This window comes from Pleurodeles waltl, chromosome 4_2 (genome assembly GCF_031143425.1).
Source record: "Pleurodeles waltl isolate 20211129_DDA chromosome 4_2, aPleWal1.hap1.20221129, whole genome shotgun sequence".
NCBI classification, from domain to species: Eukaryota; Metazoa; Chordata; class Amphibia; order Caudata; family Salamandridae; genus Pleurodeles; species Pleurodeles waltl.
In genome coordinates, this window is record NC_090443.1 from 289905892 (window position 1) to 289933849 (window position 27958).

The 27958-nt window shown below is 47.7% G+C and overlaps 1 protein-coding gene across 1 annotated transcript in view; it reads left to right on the forward strand.

The window, feature by feature from the left end:
* SLC25A38 (solute carrier family 25 member 38) overlaps positions 1-27958 on the forward strand; it is a 286840-nt gene that overhangs the window by 124492 nt on the left and 134390 nt on the right. Inside the window, exon 3 of the mRNA XM_069231190.1 lies at positions 16423-16504. Coding sequence (XP_069087291.1) covers positions 16423-16504 — 82 coding nt within the window. The remainder of the gene's footprint in view (positions 1-16422; positions 16505-27958) is intronic.

Sequence of the window (27958 nt, forward strand, 5' to 3'; positions counted from 1 at the left end):
TGGGATTTGAACTTAGTGTTAGCTTTTGTGAAGGGTTCACCGTTTGAACCGATGCATTCATGTTCCTTAAGGTTTTTAGTTTTAAAACCTGTTTTCCTGGTGGCCATTACATCAGCTAGAAGGGTGAGTGAGCTCGAGGCTCCTAGTGTGGAATCCCAATATACTTTATTTTTATAGGGGCAAGGTGGTGTTAAGGACCAAGGCGGCGTTAAGGACCAAGGCGGCTTTCTTACCGAAGGTTGTTACACCCTTTCATTTAGGACAGTCCATCACACTTTCCGCCTTCTATCCTCCACCTCATCCATCAAAGGAAAAAGAGAGGCTACAACGTCTAGGTCGAAGAAGAGCATTGAGCTTCTTCGTCGACAGGACGAGAGAGTTCAGATAGGACAATCAGCTCTTTGTCGGTTACATGGGGAAGAGGAAAGGCAAGGCTATCCGCAAGAGAACGCTTTCCAGATGGGTCATTCTTTGCATCAAATTGTGTTATTCTTTAGCAAAGAAGGAACCTCCTGTTAAGTTGAGAGCCCATTCCACCAGGGCTAAGGCGGCCTCCTCGGCCTTAGCTAGAGGTGTTCCTGTGGTTGACATCTGCAAGGCCGCAACTTGGGCATCCCTCCACACGTTTGCTAAACATTATTGTTTGGATTCTGAAGTCCGGAGGGATGGGCGTTTTGCACGGTCAGTGTTGCAGGATTTCTTGGTTTGACCATTCAGGCACCCACCACCGAGTGCGGTACTGCTTTGGGACTCTATTCTTTAGGTGAGGAATCCACAGGTAGTTGTATCCATCAGAACAATAAGTTACTTACCTTCGGTAACGCCTTTTCTGGTGGATACACTAGCTACCTGTGGATTCCTCACGGTCCCACCCGCCTCCCCGTTGCCTGGTTGGTCTTACCAAGATTTCCTTGGGTGAGCATCTGTATGTTGTTGATATGTATATACTTATGCAATTATGTATATATGTGTTTATCATTGTATATATATATATATATATATATATATATATATATATAGATACATTTGATATGGTAGAACTGTATACTGTAGGATGTTTATTTCTACTCGTTATGTTTTCTATTGGTTGAATTAAATGATGGTATATAAGTTTTGATTGATGTGTTCATGTCAGATACGTAGTATCAGTGTTTGCCTGTTCGCCTCAAAGGCACGTAAAAAAAAATTGTGATAACTGATGTCTGCATGCCAACGAGGACCTCTTATTGCCTGGATGACATCATACGGTACCGGGCAATTGTGACATCGTCGACGTGCAGAGCTAGAAGAAAAATTTTCGTCGGATGCTGGCACGTGGGGAAAATTCTTTAGGTGAGGAATCCACAGGTAGTTAGTGTATCCACCAGAAAAGGCGTTACCGAAGGTAAGTAACTTATTCGTCTGCTGCTAGTTCAAAGAATAAAGATACACATTATTCGCCCTTTCATGTTGCTCAACATATTTGAGCACCGCAAAATAGCTGTGAGGATTTCAAACTATTGTAACTATACACTTTTTCCCGAAGAAAATCACGTACATCTAATTTTGACGCTATTGCTAATTTAATTCCTTCTTTCATAAATCTATTCATGCGTTCCACTTGACCATTTGATGAAGGATTGTAAAGTAGAGTTTTTTCTTGTTGTATGCCGTGACAAGTCAAAAACGTACACATTTTTTGTGAAATTAATTGTATACCATTGTCAGATACCAGAATTCTACGTAATCCTTCAGTAGCAAACATTAAAAAAAAAAAAACTCAATAACAGTATCAGTACTAATATTCTTTAAAAATTCTCAGTGAATCCATTTAGAATAATAATCAGTGACAACCATTAAGTAACGCATTTCAGAATCAAGTTAGCTAAATGGGCCTGAAATATCCATAGCTATTTTCTCACATGGTGCATCAGGTATCAAAACAGGTTGCAATTCTTTTTTGCTCACTTTCCAATGTTTGTCAGATTCAATACATTCCACACAGTTATCCAAATACATATTAACATCATTGTCAATACCAGGCCACCAATAGTATAATCTTAATGCTTTCTTTGTGACAGTATTACCTGGCTGCCCTTTATGAGCTAATTCAATCAACCTTTTCTTTAAAATTTGCGGTGGAACATTAAAATCATGTCTCATTAAAATCCCACATTCGATACTCAGTTCATCAGATACTTGTGAAAAATTCTTCAATACATTATCTAAATTTCTATTAGGAGGCCACCCATTAATTAGATATTTCATTACTTGTTGTAAGATCAAAGCACTTTCACAAGCTTTATCCCATTCCTCAGCAGAAATCACACCATCACAATGTTCCACTGCGTCCAAATAAGCCACAACACACTCATCATCTAAAATCTTACTGTCATCATCATCATCCTCCAAAGGTAACCTGGATAAACAATTTGCACGCTTGTTCAAACCACCTGAAATGTGTTTTATCACAAAATTATATTCTTTCAATTTTTATATCAGCCTTATTAATCTAGAAGATGCCTTCGTATTACTCCTACCATCCATCATGTACACCAGTGGTTTATGATCAGTTACTAATTCAAACTCATTACCCCAAAGATATATCTTCAACTTTTCTACAGCCTATACACAGGCCAAAGCTTCTCTTTCGATAGTGCTGTAAAAACATTCCGATTTCCGAAGCATTCTAGAAACAAACGCTACAGTATATTCTTTTTCCGATACTATTTGAGTAAACACAGCACCAATACCCATAGCACTAGCATCAACCATAATTGCGTTACGCCCTTTGGTATCATAAGGCTGCAAAGCTGGCGCCTCCAATATGGCATTTTTCGTGTTTATAAAGGCAGACTCTTGTTCATCCATCCATTCATATCTCACCTTCTTTCTCAATAGCTTTCTAAGAGGGTCGACCAAACTGGCATGATCCATAATGAACCTAGAATAGTACTCACTCAACCCGAGAAAAGATTTAAGCATGTCTTTGTCTTTAGGTTTAGGCACTTCATGAATTGCCTTTAGTAAGTCCTCTTTAGGTTTTATTCCTTCAGCTGATAAAGTGTACCCTAAATATTCTATTTCTGTACATAAGAATTTACATTTTGATTTGCTAACTGTCATCCCTCTTTCTTTTAAAATTCTCAACAATGTATTCAAAATAGCATTGTGTTCAGAAATTCTTTTCGCATGTACCAAAATATCATCTTGAAATTTTTCAATACCTTCCATATCTTTAAATAGAAAATCCATAAGCTTTTGAAATACACTTGCAGCTGATGCAAGTCCAAAAGGTAAACGTACATATCTATACGCCCCAGATGGTGTTACAAACATGGTATAATCCTTAGATAATTCACATAATTTGACTTGATGATATGCTGATTTAAGGTCGATTAACGAAAAATACCTTGACCCGTTAGTGGCTGCCAGAATTTCTTGAAACTTGGGTAAAGGATGACAATCCACTACAATTTTTTTTTCAAGGACCTCAAGTCAGCACACAACCTTATATCACCAGTCTTTTTCTTTGTAACTACAATAGCCGATACCCATTCAGAAGAATCTGTGTGTTCAATCACGCCTTCATCACACAGTTTCTTTAATAAATCTTTCAACTCATTTCTAACTGAAAGAGGGACAGAACGAACTTTATGAATAACAGGAATAGCTGTTGCTTTCAACTTAATTTCATGTTCAAAGCCTTTTACACATCCAATGTGATTAGCAAACACTTCCTGATTATCTGCCAAAACTTTCTCAAGAGTCAAATGCATATCGGTATCCTCTACACTATTTACTTCTGAATATGGTATTTCTCAGAGAATTATTGGATTTGGTGATCCTGGTTTCAAAACTATTCCTAGTTTACCCAAATCTTGTCAACCAACAATGTTCCTGCCATTTTCAGCCACATATATCTTAGTATTGATACAGCGATTTTTAAATTGCAAAGTGTCACTAAAATATCCCACCATGTTAATATCAAATTCTCCAAATGCTTTTGGATTTACATCACTCTTTTCTAATTTCAAGTTTTTCCAAATATTTTCAAAATTGTTCTTATCTAGAATGGTAATAAGAGAACCTGAATCCACCATGACTTTCAATTCTTTCCCCCCAATGCTGACATAACCCAGTGGGGCTTTAAATCTGTTCAATATACCTTTGCAACAATCATCATCAATAGTTAACACAATATTTGCACACATTTCTTCATCAAAATCATCAACAGTATTAATTTTAATATGGTTACCATCTTTGACACTCCTACATATCACAGCAAAATGACCATTATTTTTACATTTAGTACATTTTTTTTTCTATGGCAGGACATTTGGAATTGTTACCCAAATGTGATTTAGAACCACATCTATAACATTGTATACTTTTTTCCAGTGTACTTGTTATCCTTGTCCACTATTTTAGTCTTGTGATCCTGTACCATATACACATCTGTTTTAGAAAAACAATCAGATGTTGAAGCCTTGGTGGACAGCAACGATCTCTCAATCTCTTTAGCTATGTCAATGACTTCATGTAACGTTGGATTCTGCATGCAAGTAATCTTTCTTGAATCTTTTTTTAAAAACACTGAAATACAAATTGGTCACAAATATAAATGTCTGTCATCTCATTAAATTCACATGAAGATGCTAAAACTCTCAAAGAAGCAATATATTCTTCAATTCTTTCGTCTTTCAGTTGCCTCTGCTTGAAAAAACTATGCCATTCAACCATTACATTTGGTTCCTCAGTGAATTGTTTTTCCATATGTTTTCCTGCTTCTTCATACTCATTCAGTGGAATGAATTGACCAGGAGGCGGTTCAAATTCTGGTAGATTATCAAAAATGTCTTGACCGGTATTGCCTAGTAGGCCAAACATCAAAGTTTTTTTCCGTTCAGGATCAAATGTTTTACCATCAATAGCCACTAAATAATTTTTAAATGCTCTGTGCCAATTTTTCCATTTCATTATCGGTTTGCCAGGATCATTTAAAAATGGTGCAGGTTGATTTATAATATCACTATGAGCCATGTTATTGATTGCTAAAATAAAAAAATATATAGATATATTTCACCACTACTTAAAATGCGCTTCTTGTATATTTGAAATCCACTGGCAAAAATGTATTGCAAAATATGATATCTAAAAAATTATTTCCAGTTAAAATGGCTGCCGTTTCTTTCCTGTTTTGTTAGAAGCCTTATTTTCCAAAAATTTACATTTAAAATGGCCGCTGTTGACATCCGGTTTCAGCAGGAGATTGCCCTTACTTGCTGAAATAAGCCCAATCCAAAATGGCTGCTTTGCGCGTTAGAAGTTTCGATAGGAGATTGGAGTAGCACCAACCAAATCGTTCTATAACTTCAGTAAGCTGGGCACAGTAAAGTGGAAACAGCACCGGAGCCAATCAAACGTCAGGTAGCACTTAGCAACCATTACTAGGAAACAGGGATGCTTTCCTAGAATGAAGACATTGAAGTTGACACGAAGAGGCGCGAGGAAACACGATTTGTTTAAACTTGAAGAAGATTATGCAGTGCTCAGAGGACTTCAAATAAACGAATAAAGCAGGACATTTCCAAAAGAAGTGGTCACAGTACATTCAGATGTCCATTGTAAACAAAAGACTCGTCCATCCGATCACCGTCCTCAAAACATCAACAGTTCGTGTTAAAATGTTATCAATGAGCCCCAAAAACGCTCGTCGCCAACTTGTTGGAAAGAAAGATCCAATTGTATATCAAAACAAATGTTTCCTTTTATTAAATAATTAGGTAAATACAACAGGGCTCATCAACATCGCCCGTCCTGCACTACCTCCTAAACCCAACTGACACTTTCCCTCGTACATTCGTATTCCAACCCTTAACATTCCACGTTCTACTTACTGTCTATTACAACAGAGAGGAAGTTCATCCACTGTGTTACTGTGTCTTTATCATGTCTTGTGCACTTACCCGCCATGCCTTCCCAAAACAGCCTTTCTCTGGCTTAAATAAAGTAACTCTGACAACCTTAATTAAAGACAGCCAAAAGCATACAGAGACTAGCCATAACAAAGCACAGACTAGTCAATCTCAAACAACACAGCATCAAAGATATGAAGTTAAGCACATTGGGTTTAGTAGACCTTTCTTGCTTTTAGTTCCCACCTTGTTTGGTGAACCTTGTAGTTGTGCAGTGTTTTGTGTTTGGATGACACCCTGGTTAAACACAATGGCGCTCCTTGCAAGCGGCCACATACATTTTGGTATGTGTGTAACTACTGCTACCAAACATATTACAATTAAAGGTTTGGGGGAAAAATAGCAGAAAGTCAGACCTGTCGATATTTATCGGAGGTTGGCAGAAATGTCCTGTATTGACTGGAACATGCAGATTTTAGTTTGGTAAGCACTAAAATCTGCATGGTGTTCCCCAAAAACTTGTGAATGTGTAATATTTATCACACTGAAAAAATGTAGACGTCTGAGTTTATCAGATGCAATAAATACCAGGCCATTTACTGTGCTGCTCATAATGAGGGTCAGTATGTATTCAGACATATAAATGTACGTTTAAAAGGGCGCTTCTGTAACGGAAGACAGTCAGACTTGCAGAGGAACGTTCTAGAGATGAACAAGCCACCGAAGGATCAGGCAAGGCTCAGGACAAATGCCTTGTCCTGGCTTAGCTCAAGTTCCTCTTGGAGATTTTACACGGTTTCTGCTTGCCACCAATGCTCTAACCTTCTGCGGCGAGAAGTAAAGACAAATCATTAACATTTCATGAGACGCAGGAGAGAGAGAGTTACCCATCTAGTGGCTTAATTGCACAATGTTGAAAATAGAAAGCGTGGGAGGAATCACAGCTTCTCTACGTGAACAAAGTTTGTGATCCAACGCAAATGTCTTATTTTGCCCTTTTTGTTGATTATCACATATGAGAACACCTTGAAATGTATGAATTCGGAGTGGGCACTATACAAAAGCCTCACCTGTGTTTTATTTAATGCATTCTACTATTGCTCCATGTATAATTTGAATCTTGACCACATGTAAGTTGCTCTTGAGATAGAAAGGCATGAATATTCCTAAGTTCATGTTTAAAACAAACACTTTTAATAAATGCTCCATTTTTTAACTTTAAAGAGTCGTTATCATATTTTCATATGGTGTTTGTTGCACAATTTACATGCCTCAGCCTCTGCGCGGGCTCATAGGGCCAGGACAAACCCTTGGATCTGTATTGGCCGAGCTGTCCCTTTTTAATATACTTGTAGCGCACCACTAGAACGTACTGAGAAACCAGTGGTGTCTGGAACTGGCCTCGTACTCACATTACAGTGGCCCAGAAATGCTACCTCAAAGGGCAACTGACATCAAAATAATTGCATCATTATTATGCATTTAGTATGTTGTTTAAACATGAAAATGAAAGTAAGTTATTCGGTCAAAGCAACTCTGTCTTATTTGTCAGAAAAACTAACCATGTTTCTACATAATATGAAATCCATGCCTTCTGCTTGGGGCTTAACATACCACCAGATAATATTATTTAATGCTAGCCTATTTAGCAGCTTCACAAACTAGCGTTTATTTCATTTGCTTACATGTCTACTATTTAAAGGATGGCCTGGGTATGCTGCTTTACCTCTTTTGACATCTTGAGGGTCAAGATGCGGGCATGAGATCTGCCAACCCAGTGCTTGCATTGATGATGCACCTCAAATTTGTGCCACTTTCCGTGCTTTCCTGGAGTTGTGCACTGCTGTCTGTGTGGAGATGTGTCGCCAGGGGCTATCTATTCTGCCATAGAAAGACTAGCAAGATTACAGACAAGTTTCTTTGGGAAGCAGCTCAGGCTGCTCGTTGTCACTATCACCTGAAAACAGAGGCTGAAAGAAATTGAAAAGCAAAGCGCGTACCTCAGAAGCTACAGTTAGTTTGAAGACTTTGTATTTAGGGGGGGCCAGTCTGACAAATAGGGTGGCCTGGCCCCGTTTAGCCCCGTGGCTACAACCCTGGTCTGCCAGAGCGGGCCTGCTGAATGATTGTGTCTCTGTCCCTGTAATGCAACAGGCCCTCCACCACCGGACTGGGAGGGTGGTCCCGTTGTGTGCGTTCCAGAGCAAAGAACATGGTCAGACCCTTTGGGGCAACGTCAGTCCTGAGCCAGTGTTCAAGAAATGCTATGATATCAGCCCCCTCGGGCAGGCTCACCACCCAGATGTCATCTGTCTATATTGGCCCTAGACGTCTTCCGCTCCGTGTTCCAGGACGCAGACCCTGTCAGTCAGCTCTTTCATCTGAAGGGTCAGTTTCTGTTGGTTTGGTGCCAGGTCTGCCACCAGGGTCTCGACTTCCATAACCCTGTCCACAGTTCCTGGTGCAATGCTTGTAAATGGCTCAGACCCACTGATACAGATCCAATGTCTTGCTGCAACGTGGCCTTAGTGTCTGCAATGGCAGCAAGAATTTTCTCTAGGCGGGCATGTATTGGATTCTGAGAGGACTCTAGGGATAGCATCCCCACAGGTGCAGTCTGATGATGGGTTTCACTGTCCAGCGGCACCCTCGTCTCTCTAGCTGAATGATTGTGTCTCTGTCCCTGTAATGCAACAGGCCCTCCACCACCGGACTGGGAGGGTGGTCCCGTTGTGTGCGTTCCAGAGCAAAGAACATGGTCAGACCCTTTGGGGCAACGTCAGTCCTGAGCCAGTGTTCAAGAAATGCTATGATATCAGCCCCCTCGGGCAGGCTCACCACCCAGATGTCATCTGTCTATATTGGCCCTAGACGTCTTCCGCTCCGTGTTCCAGGACGCAGACCCTGTCAGTCAGCTCTTTCATCTGAAGGGTCAGTTTCTGTTGGTTTGGTGCCAGGTCTGCCACCAGGGTCTCGACTTCCATAACCCTGTCCACAGTTCCTGGTGCAATGCTTGTAAATGGCTCAGACCCACTGATACAGATCCAATGTCTTGCTGCAACGTGGCCTTAGTGTCTGCAATGGCAGCAAGAATTTTCTCTAGGCGGGCATGTATTGGATTCTGAGAGGACTCTAGGGATAGCATCCCCACAGGTGCAGTCTGATGATGGGTTTCATTGTCCAGCGGCACCCTCGTCTCTCTAGCTTTGGATTTTCCCATGATTGAAAGCCTGGAAGATGGGCCTGCAAGGGCTTGGCAGGTATATTCAATATCTTCAGGAACAAAATCCAAGTACCCAGTGCGAGGAACTGGTTAGGCAGCCCACCGAGGTGGAAACAGTGAGTGGATATTGGGCAAGCCCTAACTGCCTGGGGTCCCCAGGGTGAGTCCACGGGGTGTGTAGGATGCAGTATCCGCAGGAAAGGTCAGCAGAGACTGATTTCAGTCAAGGACACCACAATTCCTCCCCTGGGATACCTGTCAGTCCTGGCGGCGAGGTCCGCTTTAGGTCGGGCTGACATAGTCCTACCATAGCCACCACTAGTAAAGAGATCCAGGCAGTGGGCAGGGCACAGTCCAAAGAAAACTCCTCATCAAGGCCACAGTTGAGACAGGTATTCACTGCTCTTGGGTCTCGCCACTAGCACCAGGCCCCGCTTCCCTGAACAGATGAGCTGCAGCACAGAAGTGAGCTTAGACTCCCCACACATCCTTGCATTCGTCCTCCTCTACAGCAGGCTGATACTTCTAACCAGGGGGAGGGAGGTGTCAAAGCTGAAGTTTGCTAATTCATTCTCCAACCATATAAACTTGCTAGCTATGTCCAGGTCTGTAATCGAGGACCCTAACCCAGGAAGTGCAGCACCCTCGGCTGTCTGACTCAAATCAAATCAAATCAAATCATTAACATTTATAAAGCGCGCTACTCACCCGTGCGGGTCTCAAGGCGCTAGGGGAAAAAAGGGGGGGGTTATCGCTGCTCGAACAGCCAGGTCTTTAGGAGCCTCCGGAAAGCGGAGTGGTCCTGGGTGGTCCTGAGGCTGGTGGGAAGGGAGTTCCAGGTCTTGGCCGCCAGGAAGGAGAAAGATCTCCCACCCGCCGTGGAGCGGCGGATGCGAGGGACAGCAGCGAGTGCGAGGCCAGAGGAGCGGAGGAGGCGGGTGGGGACGTAGAAGCTGAGGCGTCTGTTGAGGTATTCCGGTCCCTTGTCGTGGAGGGCTTTGTGTGCGTGGGTGAGAAGTCGGAAAGTGATCCTTTTGCTGACTGGGAGCCAATGCAGGTGTCTCAGGTGTGCGGAGATGTGGCTGCTGCGGGGAATGTCGAGGATGAGGCGGGCCGAGGCGTTTTGAATGCGTTGCAGGCGGTTTTGGAGTTTGGCTGTGGTCCCGGCGTAGAGGGTGTTGCCGTAGTCCAGGCGGCTCGTGACGAGGGCGTGGGTCACGGTTTTTCTGGTGTCGGTGGGGATCCAGTGGAAGATCTTGCGGAGCATGCGGAGGGTGAGGAAGCAGGCGGAGGACACGGCGTTGACTTGCTTGGTCAAGGTGAGAAGAGGGTCCAAGATGAAGCCGAGGTTGCGGGCGTGGTCTGTGGGGGTCGGTGCGGTGCCGAGGGCAGTGGGCCACCAGGAGTCGTCCCAGGCGGACGGGGTGTTGCCGAGGATGAGGACTTCCGTTTTTTCCGAGTTCAGCTTTAGGCGGCTGAGCCTCATCCAATCTGCGACGTCCTTCATACCCTCTTGTAGGTTGGTCTTGGCGCTGGCGGGGTCCTTGGTGAGGGAGAGTATAAGTTGGGTGTCGTCGGCGTAGGAGGTGATGATGATGTCGTGCTTGCGTACGATGTTGGCGAGGGGGCTCATGTAGACATTGAAGAGTGTCGGGCTGAGTGATGAGCCTTGGGGTACGCCGCAGATGATCTCGGTGGGTTCAGAGCGAAACGGAGGGAGGTAAACTCTTTGGGAACGGTTAGAGAGGAAGGAGGCGATCCAGTCCAGGGCCTGGCCTTGGATTCCGGTGGAGCGGAGGCGGGTGATTAGGGTGCGGTGACAGACGGTGTCAAAGGCAGCCGAGAGGTCGAGCAGAATGAGGGCGACTGTTTCACCGTTGTCCATCAGGGTTCTGATGTCGTCAGTGACTGAGATGAGGGCGGTTTCAGTGCTGTGGTTGGTTCGGAATCCGGTTTGTGAGGGGTCGAGCAGGTTGTTGTCTTCCAGGAAGTTGGTCAGCTGTTTGTTGACGGTCTTCTCTATTACTTTGGCTGGGAAAGGCAGAAGAGAGATGGGGCAGAAGTTTTTCAGGTCGCTCGGGTCAGCCGTAGGTTTCTTTAGTAGAGCGTTGACTTCGGCGTGTTTCCAGCATTCGGGGTAGGTAGCAGAAGAAAAAGAGGAGTTGATGACGGTCTGGAGGTGCGGGGCGATGATGTCGTTGGCTTTGTTAAAGATGAAGTGCGGGCAGGGGTCCGAAGGGGCGCTGGAGTGGATAGAGTTCATGATGGATTTGGTTTCTTCCGTGTTGATGAAGGACCAGTTGATGAGGGTGATGGCCGTGGATGCCGGTTCGGTGGTGTTTGGTTGGGTCTGGTGTCCGAAGCTGTCGTGGAGGTCGCTAATCTTGCGATGGAAGAAAGTGGCAAGGGATTCGCACAGATCCTGTGAGGGCGTGACGGCATTGGCGCTGGGGTTGGAGAACTCCTTGACGATGCTGAAGAGTTCTCTGCTGTTGTGTCTGTTTTTGTCCAGTCTGTCGGTGAAAAAGTTCCTTTTGGCGGCGCGGATCAGGTGGTGGTGTTCGCGGGTAGCGTTCTTGAGGGCGGTCATGTTGTCAGCGGTGCGGTCCTTGCGCCAGGCTTTCTCAAGGGCGCAACAAGATTTCTTTGATTCTTTGAGGGTGTCAGAGAACCAGAGAGGTTTTTTGGTGTTGGTCTGTCGATGTGTGCGTTTGAGGGGGGCAAGGATGTCTGCGCAGTTGGAGATCCAGTTTGTGAGGTTGAGGGCTGCGTCGTTGGGGTCGGTGGTGAGGGTGGGTTGGTTGGCGGCAAGTGCGGAGAAGAGTTGCTCTTCGGGGATCTTGTTCCACTGTCGACGAGGGATGGGTTGGGTGCGGAGGTGGCGGGTCTCGCGTCGGAATGTGAAGTGGACGCAGCTGTGGTCGGTCCAGTGTAGGGCAGAGGCGTGGCTGAAGAAGACATGTTTGCTGGCGGAGAAGATGGGGTCAAGCGTGTGTCCGGCGATGTGGGTGGCGGTGTTCACCAGTTGTTTGAGGCCGAGGTTGGCGAGGTTGGCGAGCAGGGTGGTGGTGTTGGGGTCGTTGTTTTGTTCCAGATGGAAGTTGAGGTCGCCTAAGAGGATGTAGTCCGGTGAGGCGAGGGCGTGCGGGGAGATGAAGTCGGCGATGGCGTCGCTGAAGGGGGCGCGTGGCCCGGGAGGACGGTAGACAAGGGATCCTCTGAGGGTGGTCCTCGGATCGGTGCGAATCTGAAAGTGCAGGTGTTCAGCGGCGAGAGGGGTGTCTTCGGTGGAGGTGGTGACGCTGATGGAGTCTTTGAAGACGATGGCGATCCCTCCTCCTACCTGGTTGGTGCGGTCTTTTCTGGAGATCTTGTAGCCTTCGGGGATGGCAGTGGCGATGTCGGGGGCCGAGGAGGCGTTCATCCAGGTCTCCGTGATGAAGGCGACGTCCGGTGCTATGGAGTCCAGGAGGTCCCAGAGTTCAACGGCGTGTTTGTGGACGGAGCGGGCGTTGACTAGGATGCACTTGAGGTGGTTGATGGCGCGTGGGCTTGTGGTCGTGGTTGTTGCGTGGTGGAAGGTGCGTTTGCAGGAGTTGCAGGCGAAGGGTCCATGGGTGCGTTTGGGATGAGCTTGGAAGCAAGTTTTGGAGCGTCCTGGGTTGAGGGCGTGGAGGGTGGTGGGGTCGTAGCGGGTCAGCGGGGCTTGGGAGAGCTGGGGACCAGGGGTCGTGGCGCTGGGCGCGGGACAGGCGCGGACAGGCGCAGACGGGCTTGCCTCTGGCGCGCCAGCGGCGCGTTCGCGCAGCTGCCGCCATATGAGGTAGGAGGGGGAGGGAGGGGTCAGGTGGGGGCGAATGGGAGCTGGGGGGCGGGGGCGTGCAGGAGGTCGAGGCGGGAAAGCGCGAGGGAGGGGGGGGACAGGTAGAGTGAGAAGAGCTGGGGGAGGGGGGTTTAAGGGCGGAGGTGGGTGAGTGTTAGGAGGTTTAGGAGATAGGGGAAAAAGATAGGAGTAGGGTTGAGAAGATAGGGGAGGGGGGGTTGTAGAGGTGGGTGAGGGTGAGAGGTAGAGTGAGAGGATAGGAAGATAGGTAATAGAGGGGCTGAGGGAGGGGGGAGAGATAGGGAAATAGATAGAGAAAATAGATAGATAGGGAAATCGATAGATAGGGAAATAGATAGAGGGATAGGAAGATAGGAGGAGGTGGAGAGTGAGGGAGTTAGATAGTTTTGGTAGAGAGATAGAGAGATAGGTAGATAGGAGGAGTGAGGGAGGTAGATAGTGAACGGGATAGATAGGGGAGATAGAGAGGGGGATGCGAGTGGGGGAGGGGGATGAGGCAGGAGCAGGAGGGCAGGCGCGGGGAGAAGAGGACGGAGGAGGCAGAAGAGCCAAAGGCAGAAGACAAGAAGAACAGAAGACAAGAAGAACAGAAGACAAGAAGAACAGAAGAACAGAAGGAGAGAAGAAAGGAAGATCAGAAGACCGGAAGGAGAGAAGAATGGAACACCGGAAGAACACAGAAGAACACAGAAGAACGCAGCGGAACACAGAAGAACACAAAAGAAGATCCAGAAAACAGAGAACAGAGGGCAGAAGACCACAGAAGAAGATGAGGAAGAAGAGAAGAAGAGTGAAGACGGGGGAAAGAAGAGTACAGAAGAAGATTACAGACGCGGAGTGAGGAGGAAGAACAGAGAAGAAGAAAAGAAGCAGGAGAGAGGGTGAGTAGCGCGGGGCAGAGCGAGGGGTTGGGAGGGGGGTGTACTTACTGTTAGGTGGGTCTCAGGAACGCAGGAACTCAGGAACCTGGAGGGGCTGCAGCGGCAGGGGGAGCGACCTACCCTTGGGTCAAGGGTCGCTACCACTGTCACGCAGCGGCCGCCATATGAGGTAGGAGGGGGGGAGGGGTCAGGTGGGGGCGAATGGGAGCTGGGGGGCGGGGGCGTGCAGGAGGTCGAGGCGGGAAAGCGCGAGGGAGGGGGGGACAGGTAGAGTGAGAAGAGCTGGGGAGGGGGGTTTAAGGGCGGAGGGGGGTGAGTGTTAGGAGGTTTAGGAGATAGGGGAAAAAGATAGGAGTAGGGTTGAGAAGATAGGGGAGGGGGGTTGTAGAGGTGGGTGAGGGTGAGAGGTAGAGTGAGAGGATAGGAAGATAGGTAATAGAGGGGGTGAGGGAGGGGGGAGAGATAGGGAAATAGATAGAGAAAATAGATAGATAGGGAAATCGATAGATAGGGAAATAGATAGAGGTAGGAAGATAGGAGGAGGTGGAGAGTGAGGGAGTTAGATAGTTGGGATAGAGAGATAGGTAGATAGGAGGAGTGAGGGAGGTAGATAGTGAACGGGATAGATAGGGGAGATAGAGAGGGGGATGTGAGTGGGGGAGGGGGATGAGGCAGGAGCAGGAGGGCAGGCGCGGGGAGAAGAGGACGGAGGAGGCAGAAGAGCCAAAGGCAGAAGACAAGAAGAACAGAAGACAAGAAGAACAGAAGAACAGAAGACCGGAAGGAGAGAAGAAAGGAAGATCAGAAGACCGGAAGGAGAGAAGAATGGAAGACCGGAAGAACACAGAAGAACGCAGCGGAACACAGAAGAACACAGAAGAAGATCCAGAAAACGGAGAACAGAGGGCAGAAGACCACAGAAGAAGATGAGGAAGAAGAGAAGAAGAGTGAAGACGGGGGAAAGAAGAGTACAGAAGAAGATTACAGACGCGGAGTGAGGAGGAAGAACAGAAGAACAGAGAAGAAGAAAAAGAAAAAAAGAAGCAGGAGCAGGAGAGAGGGTGAGTAGCGCGGGGCAGAGCGAGGGGTTGGGAGGGGGGGTGTACTTACTGTTAGGTGGGTCTCAGGAACGCAGGAACTCAGGAACCTGGAGGGGCTGCAGCAGCAGGGGGAGCGACCTACCCTTGGATACCTGACCGGAATCTTCAGTAGCTTTTCCATTCCGATGCTGAGGACTCTTTATTTTTTTATTTTTTTGCCAGAAGCGAGGATCAGTGTTACTCAGTTGTATTGGGCACAGCAGTCGAAGCCTCTCGGATAACTATTTCATCAGGAACATCCACTGCACATGGATTTTCCACCCTTGTGCCGAACCGCCTCAAAGGGGGGGTTGGAACTGAAACTCACGTGGGATACGCCTCTAGGCTCTGTCTCACTGCCTTTTCCAGATACAAACTTCACGGCAGAGCACTACTGCTCTTCAACAGAGCTAATATCCTGTTCAAGGGCTCCCATAGCATTCGTAAGATAAGATACTATGGTGCCTGCCCGTGGATTGTCCCTTATGGAAGTAAACTTTCTTTTAACCATGACACCACGGCCCGCACTATGGTAAATTATAAAAGTGGAAACAGATGGTCATCCCGTAAACTTACTGCAAAGTGATCTCAGGCCCCAGCTCTCAGATGTTTGGCTCAGTCCAGACTCTTTCGGCTGCTGACAGGCGCATACGGGCCCGCTCTTGTCCTTGACTTTTCCCAGGCACGCGCAGACCTTCCTCCTTGGCAGCGCAGAGGAATGCTGGGGAACGCAGTCCCACCCCATCCAGACCAGCCACATCAGAGTTCCCGCAAAGACCTGGACTATAGGTAGAGTAGAGCACTTTTGGGCACAAATTTGGCAGCCCCTCCTACTTGGCAGCATAGGGGAATGCTGAGGGACGTAGTCCTACTCCAGCCAACTATCAAAGAGGTTCTGCAAGGTCCTGCGCTGCAGGTAGAGTGGAGCACTTTTAGGTGCTGATTTGGCAGGCCCTTCTCCTTGGCATCACAAAGTAATGCTGGGGTATGTAGTCCCACCCCAGCCAGCCACAACAGAGTTCCTCTTTAATCTGCTTGGCCATGTATCCCCTTGTAGTGATTGCAAATTCGTTCAGTGCTTGGGATGTAGCTGACCAGCAGGTCAGGATCAGAGATCGAATAGACTGGACTATGCAGTCAACATGCAAAGTTTATTTACATTCATAGCAGGTCAGTAGCAACCAACATGATAAACTGTACTCTGTGCTGAATTACAACCTATTTAATGGTCAGTGGAAGGTGCCTAACCTTGTCACCTGTGACAGCAACACCCATCAATAATCTTTCTGGTTAGAACAGTTAACATAATTGATTGAAATTTGCCGTGCTGGAATCCTTGTTTCTACTTGAGTAGAAGGCGTTTGCTTCTTTGTGTAGTGCATGGATTTGACATGGGGTGGGGTTGCATTATGCATACTATCTGGATACTGGTAATGCTATTACTTCAGTGACTAATTGTAACTCTTTCATTGTCTGCCTCTTCTGTGTTTCTCTATAGGAGCAGGCTTGGGATGGTGGCCTTGTTTCTCAAAGTGGTTCGCACAGAGAGCCTTTTGGGACTCTGGAAGGGAGCATCACCTGTAAGTGAAGCTGGACTGGCTTCTGGTTAATTCACAATTTTTGTGGCCGTGTGTGATTCTAACGTGTGTACATCACTTTACATTGGCAACTTCAAGGGGGAAGGTGTTATCAGTGGGTTGTTTTTTTTGTCCACTGTCCTTTGTTCATCTATCCATTATCTCTACCTTCTCGCTTTAGACTATCTAGATAACTCTCCCGGCACTTCCACATTGCTTTCCTGTCCCCTGTGTGCTCCATATAAGTGGTTCTCCCTTTTTTTTTAATGTCAAAGCCTATCAGACTGCACAGCTGTCTGGTTTGCTAACATCATCTTGGAGACATTTCGAAAGCCTCCCTGAGAATGTATTCCACCCATAGCTTACCATTAGCTTTGTGGTTTGTAACTCACATTTGGTTGCTTTTTATTTGCTGGCTCTATTTGTTTTAGGCAGACTATCTAGAGTTCAGTACTGGATTTAGGAAAACAGGCCTTTAAATCTTGTTCTTATCATGTCACATTTGTTGTGCATTCAAACACAGAGGTCAAATGTCAGGCTCTGTCTTTGAGGGAGATTGGTGTTTGCTTCTCTTTCTCTGTCTTCAAAGTGAGAGGATGTGTGTGGCATTCATACTAGCTACTGGGGTGTGCTTGAGAAAGGCTGTACAATGTTATTTTTCTCTAGTGCACAACAACATTTAAATGACTGTAAATGAACTGTGCAGATATTTCAGAATGTATCAGAATTTGAAAAGCACAAATGAAACAGATTTTCTGGTAATTCTGAAGTGTGGTGGAAACAAATATTTTAATATGATAAAAACAAATCAATACAGTAGGTGATTGCATTTCCACACATTATTGTTTCTGCACTACATATGTTTATCAGTAAAACTGTATGTCTGGGCAAATGTAATGCTCATATAAATTTGTGGTTATTAATGGCAGTGTCAATGCACTCTACTCCATTACACTCTACAGTGCACCACTACACTCTCCACTTTACCTCACTCCACCTTACTCTGCATTACTCCATAATACATCACTGCACTCTACACCTCTTTACACCTGTATACTCTACACCATTCTGCTCTGTCAATGCACACCGCTCCACACGACTGCTATGCACCACGGCACTCCTCTTCACTGCACCCTACACCACTTCACTCTGCGCCACTCCACCCTATGCCACTCTACTCTGCAACACTGTACTCTAAGCCAATACACTTTGCTCTGTACCACTCCCCTATACACCAGTGAACTCTGTGCCAATTCACTCTACGCCACTCTAATCTACTCTGCATTCTGGAGCCACTCCACTCTACGCCTCTGCACTCTAGTCTTCACCACTACACTCTACACACTGTACTCTACTCTGCAACACTTTATGCCACTGCACTCTACACCAATACACTCTACGGCACTCTAGTCTACAGTGCACCACTGCACTTCGTGCCACTTCACTCTTTGTCTCTATACTCTACTTTACACCAATCTACTCAATGCCAGAGCACTCTATCTCACTCTACTGTGCATCACTGCACTCTTTGCCACTGCACACCACACCACACCACACCACTCCAGTCTAGGTCACTCCATTCTACTCTGCACCACTCCACTCTACGCCATTCTGTGGCACTCTACTCTGCAACACTGCACTCTGCACGATTCATTCTATGCACCTGCACTCTACCTTGCGCCAATCCACTCTTCCCTGCACCACTCTACTCTGAAAATATCTACTCTGTGCCACGGCACTCTGCGCCACTGTACTCCGCTCTGTGCCACTCCACTCTGAACCACTGCATTTTATGCCACTGCACTCTACTCTGCGCCACCTCACTTTATGCCAATGCACTCTACACCACTGCATGCCACATAACTCTTTACCTCTCTATTATACTCTGCATCACTCTACTCTAGGCTAGTGCACTTTACCTTACTCTACTATGCACCACTACACTCTACACCACTCCTGTCTAGGCCACTCCACTGTACTCTTCACCAGTCCACTCTATGCCACTCCACTCTGTGCTACTCTACTCTGCAGTGCTGCACTCTGCACAATGCATTCTGTGCCACTACCGTATGAAATTACAGTCTACTCTGCACTATTCTGCTCTACACCGTGCACTCTGTTCTGAAACAATCAACTCTATGCCACTGCACTGTACACCACCCCACTCTATTCCACTCTACTCTGCACCACTCTAAGCCACTCCAGTCTACACAACTTCACTGTACTCTGAAACAAGCTACTCTACACAACTGCACTCTATGCCACTCTGCTGTGCGGCACTCCACTCTATGCCACCGCACTATACACTGCACAATTCAATGCTGCTTTAATCCACTCTGCACCTCTGTACTCTATGCAACTTGCTTTCTATGCCACTCTACTTAAAAACCAGTGCACTCTACACCAGTGCACTCAACAGCACTTTTCTCAAAACCAATGCACTCTATTCCAAATACCCTTCACCACTGCACTCTATGCAACTGCATGCTATGCCACTGCACGCTATGCCACTTTACACCACTGTGCTCTGTGTCACTGCATTCCTCACCACTCTATTCAACTTTGTGGCACTCTACTTGGCACAACTCTATGCCACTACTCTCTACAACACTGTACTCTGCAAGACTGCTCTCTCCGCTACCGAGCTTAATACCAATCAATGAATCAATCAATCTATTTATAGAGTGCGCTACATACCCGTTAGGGTTTCAAAGCGCTAAGGGGGGGGAGGGGTACGCGCTACTGGTCGAAGAGCCAGGTCTTGAGGAGTCTTCTGAAGGTGAGTAGGTCTTGGGTCCGTCGCAGGTTGGTTGGGAGAGTGTTCCATGTCTTGGCGGCGAGGTAGAAGGATCTGCCGCCAGATGTCTTTCGGCAGATGCGGGGGACGGTGGTGAGTGCGAGGTCTGCGGAGCGGAGCTGTCGGGTGAGGGTGTAGAAGCTGAGTCTGTTGTTGAGGTAAGCAGGTCCGGTGTTGTGGAGTGCTTTGTGTACGTGGGTGAGGAACTTGAATGTGATCCTCTTGTCACCGGGGAGCCAGTGGAGGTCTCTCAGATGGGGTGTGATGTGATTGCGGCGTGGTACGTTGAGGATTAGTCGGGCAGAGGCGTTTTGGATGCGTTGGAGGTGCTGCAGGTGTTTTGTCGGGATGCCTGTGTAGAGTGCGTTGCCGTAGTCTAGCCTGTTGCTAACGAGGGCCTGTGTCACTATTTTTCTTCTGTCTGTTGGGATCCACTTGTAGGTCCTGCGGAGCGTGTTGTAGCAGGAGGAGGAGACTGCGTTGACCTGTTTTGACATGGAGAGGGAGGAGTCGAGGATGAAGGCCAGATTGCGTGCGTGGTCGGTCGGTGTCGGTGGGGTTCCTAGAGATGTTGGCCACCAGGAGTCGTCCCAGGCGGAGGGGTTGGGTCCGAGGATGAGGACCTCCGTCTTGTCCGAGTTCAGTTTTTGGCGGCTGTTTCTCATCCATTCGGCAACGGCCTGCATTCCCTCGTGGAGGTTGGACTTGGCGGTGTGCAGGTCCTTGGTGAGGGAGAGGATGAGCTGGGTGTCGTCGGCGTAAGGGTGCCATGTAGATGTTGAATAAAGTTGGGCTGAGGGATGAGCCCTGGGGTATGCCGCAGATGAGTTTGGTGGCTTCAGAGCGGAAGGGAGGGAGGCAGACTCTATGGGTTCTGTTGGAAAGGATGGATGTAGTCCACTCGAGGGCCTTTTCTTGTATTCCTGCTTCAAAGAGGCGGGTTCTCAGAGTGTGATGGCATACCGTGCCGAAGGTGGCTGATAGGTCCAGGAGAATGAGGGCTGATGTTTCGCCGTTGTCCATTTGGCGTCTGATGTTGTCTGTGGCGGCGAGGAGCGTGGTCTCGGTGCTGTGGTTTTGACCGAAGCCGGACTGGGAGGGGTCTAGGATGTCGTTGATTTCGAGGTGGTAAGTCAGTTGTGCGTTGACGATTTTCTCGATGGCCTTCGCAGGGAACGGGATCAGGGAAATGGGTCGGAAGTTCTTAAGGTCCTGGGGATCTGCTTTGGGCTTCTTAAGGAGGGCGTTGATTTTGGCATGTTTCCAGCTTTCTGGAAATGTTGCTGTTTCGAAGGAGATGTTGATGACCTTCCGTAGTTGGGGAGCGATGGTTGCGTCTGCTTTGTTGTACACGTGGTGGGGGCATGGGTCTGACGGGGATCCGGAGTGGATGGAGTTCATGATCTTGCGTGTCTCGGTGTCGCGGACGTTGGCCCAAGAGGTTAGGCGATCAGTGCGGGTGGTGTTAGCGGGGGTGGTGTTGAAGCTGTTGTGGATATTGGTGATCTTTTGGTGGAAGAACGTGGCCAGGTAGTCGCAGAGCTCTTGTGAGGGTGAAATGTCATTGATGTTGGCGCTGGGGTTGGAGAGTTCTTTCATGATGCTGAAGAGCTCCTTGCTGTCGTGTGCGTTGTTATCTAGGTGGTCTTTGAAGGAGGATCTTTTGGCTAGTCTGATTAGTTGGTGGTGTCTGTGGGTGGCGTCTTTGTGGGCTGTGAGGCTGTCAGGTGTGTGTTCGGTGAGCCATTTGTTCTTGAGTTTCCGGCAGTTGCGCTTGGAGGTCTGGAGCTCTTTGGTGAACCAGGTGGCTTTCTTGGCGGCTTGGTTGTTGGAGGACTTCTTGAGTGGAGCGAGGGAGTTGGCGGAGTCGTTGATCCTCTGTCTGAGGTTGTGGGCGGCGGTGTCTGGGTCGGTGGGGTCATTAGGCGGGTTCTTGGCGAGGCCGCTGGTCAGCTGGTCTTGGGTGATTTTGCTCCAGTGGCGGCGGGGTGGCTGTAGGGTACGGTGGTGTTTTACCTGTTTTTGGAAGGAGAAGTGGATGCAGTGGTGGTCGGTCCAGTGGAGTTCGGTGGTGTGGTTGAAGGTGATGTGGGCGCTTGTGGAGAAGATGGGGTCAAGCATGTGGCCGGCTGCGTCGGTGTGTGTGGTGACGAGTTGCCTGAGGCCGAGGTTGGCGAGGTTGTCGATCAGGGTGGTGGAGTTGACATCGTTGTTGTGCTTGAGGTGGAAGTTAAGGTCTCCTAGGAGGATGTAGTCTGTGGAGGCGAGAGCGTGGGTGCTGGCGAGGTCAGAGATGGCGTCGCTGAAGGGTGCCCGTGGTTTGGGGGGTCTGTAGACGAGCGTTCCTCTGAGGGTGGTGTTGGGGTCGGTGTGTATTTGGAAGTGCAGATGTTCGGCGGTCCTATGGGTGGCGTCCGTGTGGGTGTGGACCTTGATGGTGGCCTTGTTGGTGATGGCTATACCTCCTCCGATTCCGTTTGTGCGATCCCTGCGGGTGATCTTGTAGCCCTCTGGGATGGCTGTGGCGATGTCGGGTGCCGAGGAGTCGTTCCACCAGGTTTCGGTAAGGCCACGTCCGGGGTGGAGGTGTCGAGTAGGTCCCAGAGCTCAATGGCGTGCTTGTGTGCGGAGCGGGTGTTGAGGAGTATGCAGTGGAGGTGGTTGGTTCTGGTTCTGGTTCTTGGTGGTTTGGTGGGTCTGTCGCAGGTAAATCTGCAGTTGTGGCAGGAGAAGGATCCGTGGGTGTTTCTTGGTGAGGACTGGAAGCATGCTGTGGAGCGGCCAGGGTTGAGGGCATTGAGGTCGCTGGCAGTGTAGTGGCGTCTGGAGGTGCGGGGTTCTGTGGACCGGGGGGTGGCGCTGGGCGCGGTCCAGGTGCGGACGGGCGCAGACGGGCTTGCCTCTGGCGGGACCGCCATTAATAAGGGGAGGAGGGAGGGAGGAGCAGCTGGTAGGTGGGAGGCATGGACGAATGGGGGCTCGAGGGGGGTGGTCCGCAGGGACGCAGCAGCGGGAAAAGGAGATGGCTCGGGGGGAGCCAAGGTGCTGGGGGGGGGGGGGCAGGGATCACACGGGGCGGTAAAAAATGTAAAAACTAACAGGCTAAGAGAAGGCAAAATACAGAGAAACAGACAGGCTACAAAGAGCTAAGACAAGGCTGAAACACAAAGAGCTAAGACCAGACAAAAACACACTCTATGCCACAACACTCTGCATCACTCCATGCTGCTCTAATCTATTCTGCACCACTGCGCTCCATCCCCCTCCACTCTACAAAGCTACACTCTACATCACTCTATTCTGCACCTCTGCACTCTTCCCTGTACCGCTCCATTCTACCCTGAACCACCTTTTTTAGACGCCACTTCACTTTACTCTGAAACAATCAACTCTACGCCACTGCCCCCTGCACCACTGCAGTCTACGCCACAACCCGCCACTCTAGTCTTCGTCACTGCACTTTATGCCAATGCACTCTACACCACTTTACTCAAAACCAGTGCATTCTACGCCATTGCATTCTACACCAGTTTACTCTGCACCACTGTACTTTACGCCACTTCACTCTAGGCTATTCTACTACACTCCACGCTACGATGCTCCACTTTGATGCTCTAGTCTATTAAACTGTACGCCACTCTGACGCTCTACTCCACTCTATGCCACTCCGCTCAACAACAATCTACACCACTCTACAACACTACTACATGACACTCTACGCAACTCCCTCTATGCCACTCCATGCTACTTTACTCCACTCTGTTCTGTGACACACTACTCCATTCTACTCCTCCACTCACTGTCACTCCACTCAACTTTGACACTCTATGCCAATCCAATCTACGCCATTCAACTCTACAACACTCTGACATGCCATTCCACTTTCCTGCACTACTCCACTCTGCCACTCCACTCTGAAAGTCTACCTTGCTCTACACCACTCGACAACACTCTGCTCCACTCTATGCAACACCCTTTACGCCACTCCACTGTGCTCTACACCACACCACTCCATGACACTAAGCCACTCTACTCTACAACACTCTACTCTACTCTGCCACTCTACTCAGCTCTACTCCCTTCCACTTTACAACACTATACTCCCTCTCTCCACAACACACCATGCCACTTCACTCAACTGTACTCCATTCACTGTACCCCACTCCATGCCAGTCCATAATACTGCACTATACTCCATTTTACGAGACTCCACTCTACGCTACTCTCCTTTACCCGCTAACTTTTAGCCATGCTGAGGAGCAGCCACGCTGGTGTACAACATGGCAAAAACGTATTGCAAAGCCAGTAGCTCCTGTGTGGGCGACACCTATTGGCTTTGCCAATATTTGTTTTTCTCTGTGCCACTCCCTTTATGTTTTTCTTTCAGTTGCTCACCCCCTCCTTTTCAAAGCATCTTGAGCTATACTGTTTGACGTATGTGATGCAATGTGTAATTTCTATATGGCACACTCACTAATTACTTGGCTTTTTAGCTCTTTTATGCAGAGCTTGTCACAAGTTATGAATTTATCAATGGGCAGGGCTGCCTGGTGGATGCCAGTGGGCATGACCCGACCCATTGAGTAAGATCAGTTGGGAATAAATGTAGCATTTAACATATGGATGTGGGCAGGGACTATTCTTGGGCCTGTTCCCCAAACCTGTGTGCAGTTGTTATGTTTTTGGGCTGGAGGTGTGAGGTGTTTTGCACCTGACTGGGAAGTGGTCATCTGACTATCCGCCTGACCCATGTCACCTGTTGCACCATGCATGGATTGTGGTCTCACCAAACCACGTAATGCACTACATGCTGACTTTCTTGCCCATATGTTGGTGGGTGATTGTGCTGTGAAGGAGCTGTTGTATAAGCTGCTAGCCCTTATGTGGTTGTTCTTCAGCTGAGACTAAAGCTAATAAATAAATGGTTTGAACAGGTCTTTCTGTAGATAAGAGAGTGGAATCATTATCTAGCTTTGAATAGGATACTTTCTGAGTTGTGAACAGTATTATACCTAGCCCTGTGCACTCAGTTCCCAGGGTTCTGTTTACCAATGTTCCTGCCAGGAGTCCCAAACGGCCGGTTCTTTCACTGGAATCGTGAGTGTTGAAGTGCTGGTTGAAGTTAGATTTCCGTGATGAATAGTGAGTTGTCAATTCTATCGGAGATAAGTAGGGTAAGCAAGGCAGGCAGACAGAGCACAACATGACAATTTGAAAATGTACAATACTTGGCTTGGCGAGATAAAGAAGTCCATATGAATAGAGCATGGTTTAGAGAAAACAAATGTATTCTCTGTAAAGTACTGCTGGTGTACATTGGACTCTGCTTTTAAGCAACAGATTGTCCCTTGGTGAAAAAATCACAAGTAGAGGCAGTGCAGGCCTATGACACTCCCATACGCCTGCCAGATTATGCATGCACAAATAAAGCTACAGACATCAGACTTGTCTAAGTAACAATGCATATTAAGGGAAGAAAGCCCGATGTGCTCGACCAACTTACTGGGCCAGAGTGCCCGATACTCCTGCCCTTCAGAACTGCATCTGCTCCTGTTACTTGTCCCACTCATCACAGACCTGAATATCCCAGCCTTAGGTAGTTGACGGCTATACCCCTGCACTCATCCAGACAGTGGGGGGCTCAAACAGAAGCAAACCACAGGCCAATATCATCCACTCTGATTGTTGCAGCATCTCCCACTCAAAATAGAATGCACCTTGTACTCTACCAGGTCTCTCAGTAACCAAGCAACATAACACTCTTCTTCAGTGAGCCCCACCAATTACTTTCCTTCTGTGGTTGTCCTGCTCAGTCACCCACCTACTTCAAGACTATCAATGGGCGTTCCGGCCATGCTGCAGTATTGAAACAGTCATGCTTCAAGTATTTGATGGCACCCTTTTCCTCAATGAAAACAGCAATCTTGTCTCCTGGTGCTGCTTGACATCTCTACAGCTTTCAACACCCAAGGGCCATACAACATTGATCCACATCCTGAAAACTCAAATTGGCTTCATTGGCAAGATCATCCATTAGTTTACTTCCTGTCTCACCAGCCTTCAGCAGCTTGTTCAAATAAGGTCAACCATATTGTGTACGTTGCCTGTTTCCTGAGGAGTCACTTAGACCTTCATCCTGGTACCAATCATTTTCATTAATTATGTGGAACTTTTGGGAGCCTTCCTTGCAGACAGCAATATCATGATCCACCAATATGCTGACAATACTCTACTATATCAACATTTCTCAACCGGCGACATATAGAGACTCAAAGCTTGCCTCAAATTCATACAAATCTATAGGTCAGGTAATTGTCTGATGCTAAACCACTTGAAGACCAATGGAATTAATATTGTTTGCCAACAGTCATGGCTCTCCAACTTAAACCTAAAAGGCCTCTCACTCCAGCTGTCAGAACATACCAAATCTCTCAGGTTCACCCTCAACTCAAACCGTTCGCTCAAAGAATACATTGCATAAAAACCAAAACAGCCTGGTTTCAACACTCTCTCCTGAAGAAAGTGAATGACATCCCAAAGACCACCTTCACTGCCCTGAAAGTGGCAGCAGCATGACTATTCAGGGGTTTGAAGAGATCCCACCACATCTCCCTCATGCTAAAAGATCTATACACTGGCTCCGTCTGCAAGCCAAGATCATCTTCAAGATCAGTTGCTTCACTTACAAGGACCTCTGCATCAACACCCCTGTTCACTTTGCTAGCAGCAACATCTAGAGGACAGTGCCAAATGAGGAGTGACCACATTGGCAGATTAGAGACAAAAACACCACAGGAAGGTGAAAACAAGCCTTTTCAGGCTATGCCTGCCGAATCCAGAAAAGCATGCACTTCAACATGAGATTAGCACCAACCCTTTTACAATTCAGGAAGAAAGTGAAAACTTACCTCTTCGAGGATCACTACCTCAGCTATGCTGGCTTTTAACCCCTTACACTGCACAATTTGTCCCCTCCTTTCATGAATCTCCAACGGGGCTTGCTGCATGTTCAACACTTTATTGCTACCTCAGCTAGTTTTGCACTTTAGAAATACCACAACATAGATGTATACATACATACATACATAGATCTGCAACTTCTTACATGATACAGAGTACCTGCTCCCCCAAGGCTGGTCACACTTAAAGCACAAACAAAAGGGTCCTTGGACCTATAAATTAAGCACTGATGGGAGTGTGTCATGTGTTTTTAAAATGATAGGCATCTTTGGGATGGTAAAATCACTTGCATGGTGACAGACGTGCAACCTTGACATACGTGCTCCAACTGAATGAATATCTGGGTCCCTGGTATTGCTTTTCGGTCCTGGGTGAACACTGGTCATGCATGTGTGTCATTGCATTTTTGGGGCCGTCGCCTGCGCTTGTGGTGGAAGAATCCCCAGGACCAGCAATAGGGCCTTATGGTTAAGATCAGAAGCTGCAATTCAGCGTCACAGCTGCCCCATCACCTTACTGGCAGGAACCCTGAAAGAGAAGCCACCTACACCCCATAGGGAGACGCAGTGCAGTTTGGGCATCGCCCGAGCATGGGAAGACTTGCCCTATCTCCCAGACACTTCCTCAGGCTGTTGTTGGATCAGACTGGAGCAGGGATGTCATGCCATTCTAATATTTTCACAAACCCGACAGATTAGCTTAACTTTGAGCGGAACTCCAAGGGCCAAAGCCACACTTTGTTGCCCATCGCTAGTTCTGTCAGTACTTGTGGAGTCTCCTCCAGAGAACCGCTACATGCACGTTGTCAGTGTGACAGAGGCAGAGAGGGGCATACAAGGAGACACTGCCCATGCATCCCCCTGTGCGCTACGCCTGAGAGACCTTTCGTGTCCATTTTTAGTTGCCTGTGTTATAATCTGCATGAGTAATAAATACTGGTTTTATTACCAAAAGTAAGTATTGGACTAGACAATCAGATTCTCAGGTCACTATGGGAATTCTGAGTCGTGCCACTTTGCATCCCTTGCACCTACCTTCCCCTGAAGAGCTTTGGTTTGCTTGACCCGTGCTAGCACTTAAGAGTCAAGTGCTGAAGGGGTAGTACTTGGCCCAGTTGGACCCAGAGTAGGTCGGGCCTGGGTCAGCAGGAGTAAATAGCCACAACCTCCACGGTTGGGCCCAGTAGCCCTTGCTTGTCCCATGGCCCTCTGAAAAGGGCTTTGACAGTCATAAATAGGCTTTTTTTTTTTTTTTTTAAATGTGGCCCTACCGACTACACCTGTGTGGAGATCCACTTGAATGTGACTACCCAAACCCTCTGCTAGCATGCCCAATGAATGTGCACATACACTGTGTGAATGTAGTGCTGTCAGCATGGCCCCGGAATAAAGATGTGTGTGTGCTTGACTAGACCAGTGGGATCAATTTTGGTTGGTCCCTGGTACAACATAGCACAAGGTGAAGGGTGTGGCTTTTCTTCTCCAGACAAGCAAGTGTGTTCCAGACATTTTTGGATTGGAGGGAACATGCCCAGAAGCTGAAGTGCAGGCAAATGGAGCCTGGGCTGCTTTATGAATAGAGAAGTGACCATTTGATGGAGAGCGTGCAGATTATCTTTCTCTGAGCACCAGCCCAGGGATGCGAAATTGGTGGAATTTGGTGGCTCCAGAAATGTGAGCTGGCAAGTGAGAGTGAGATTT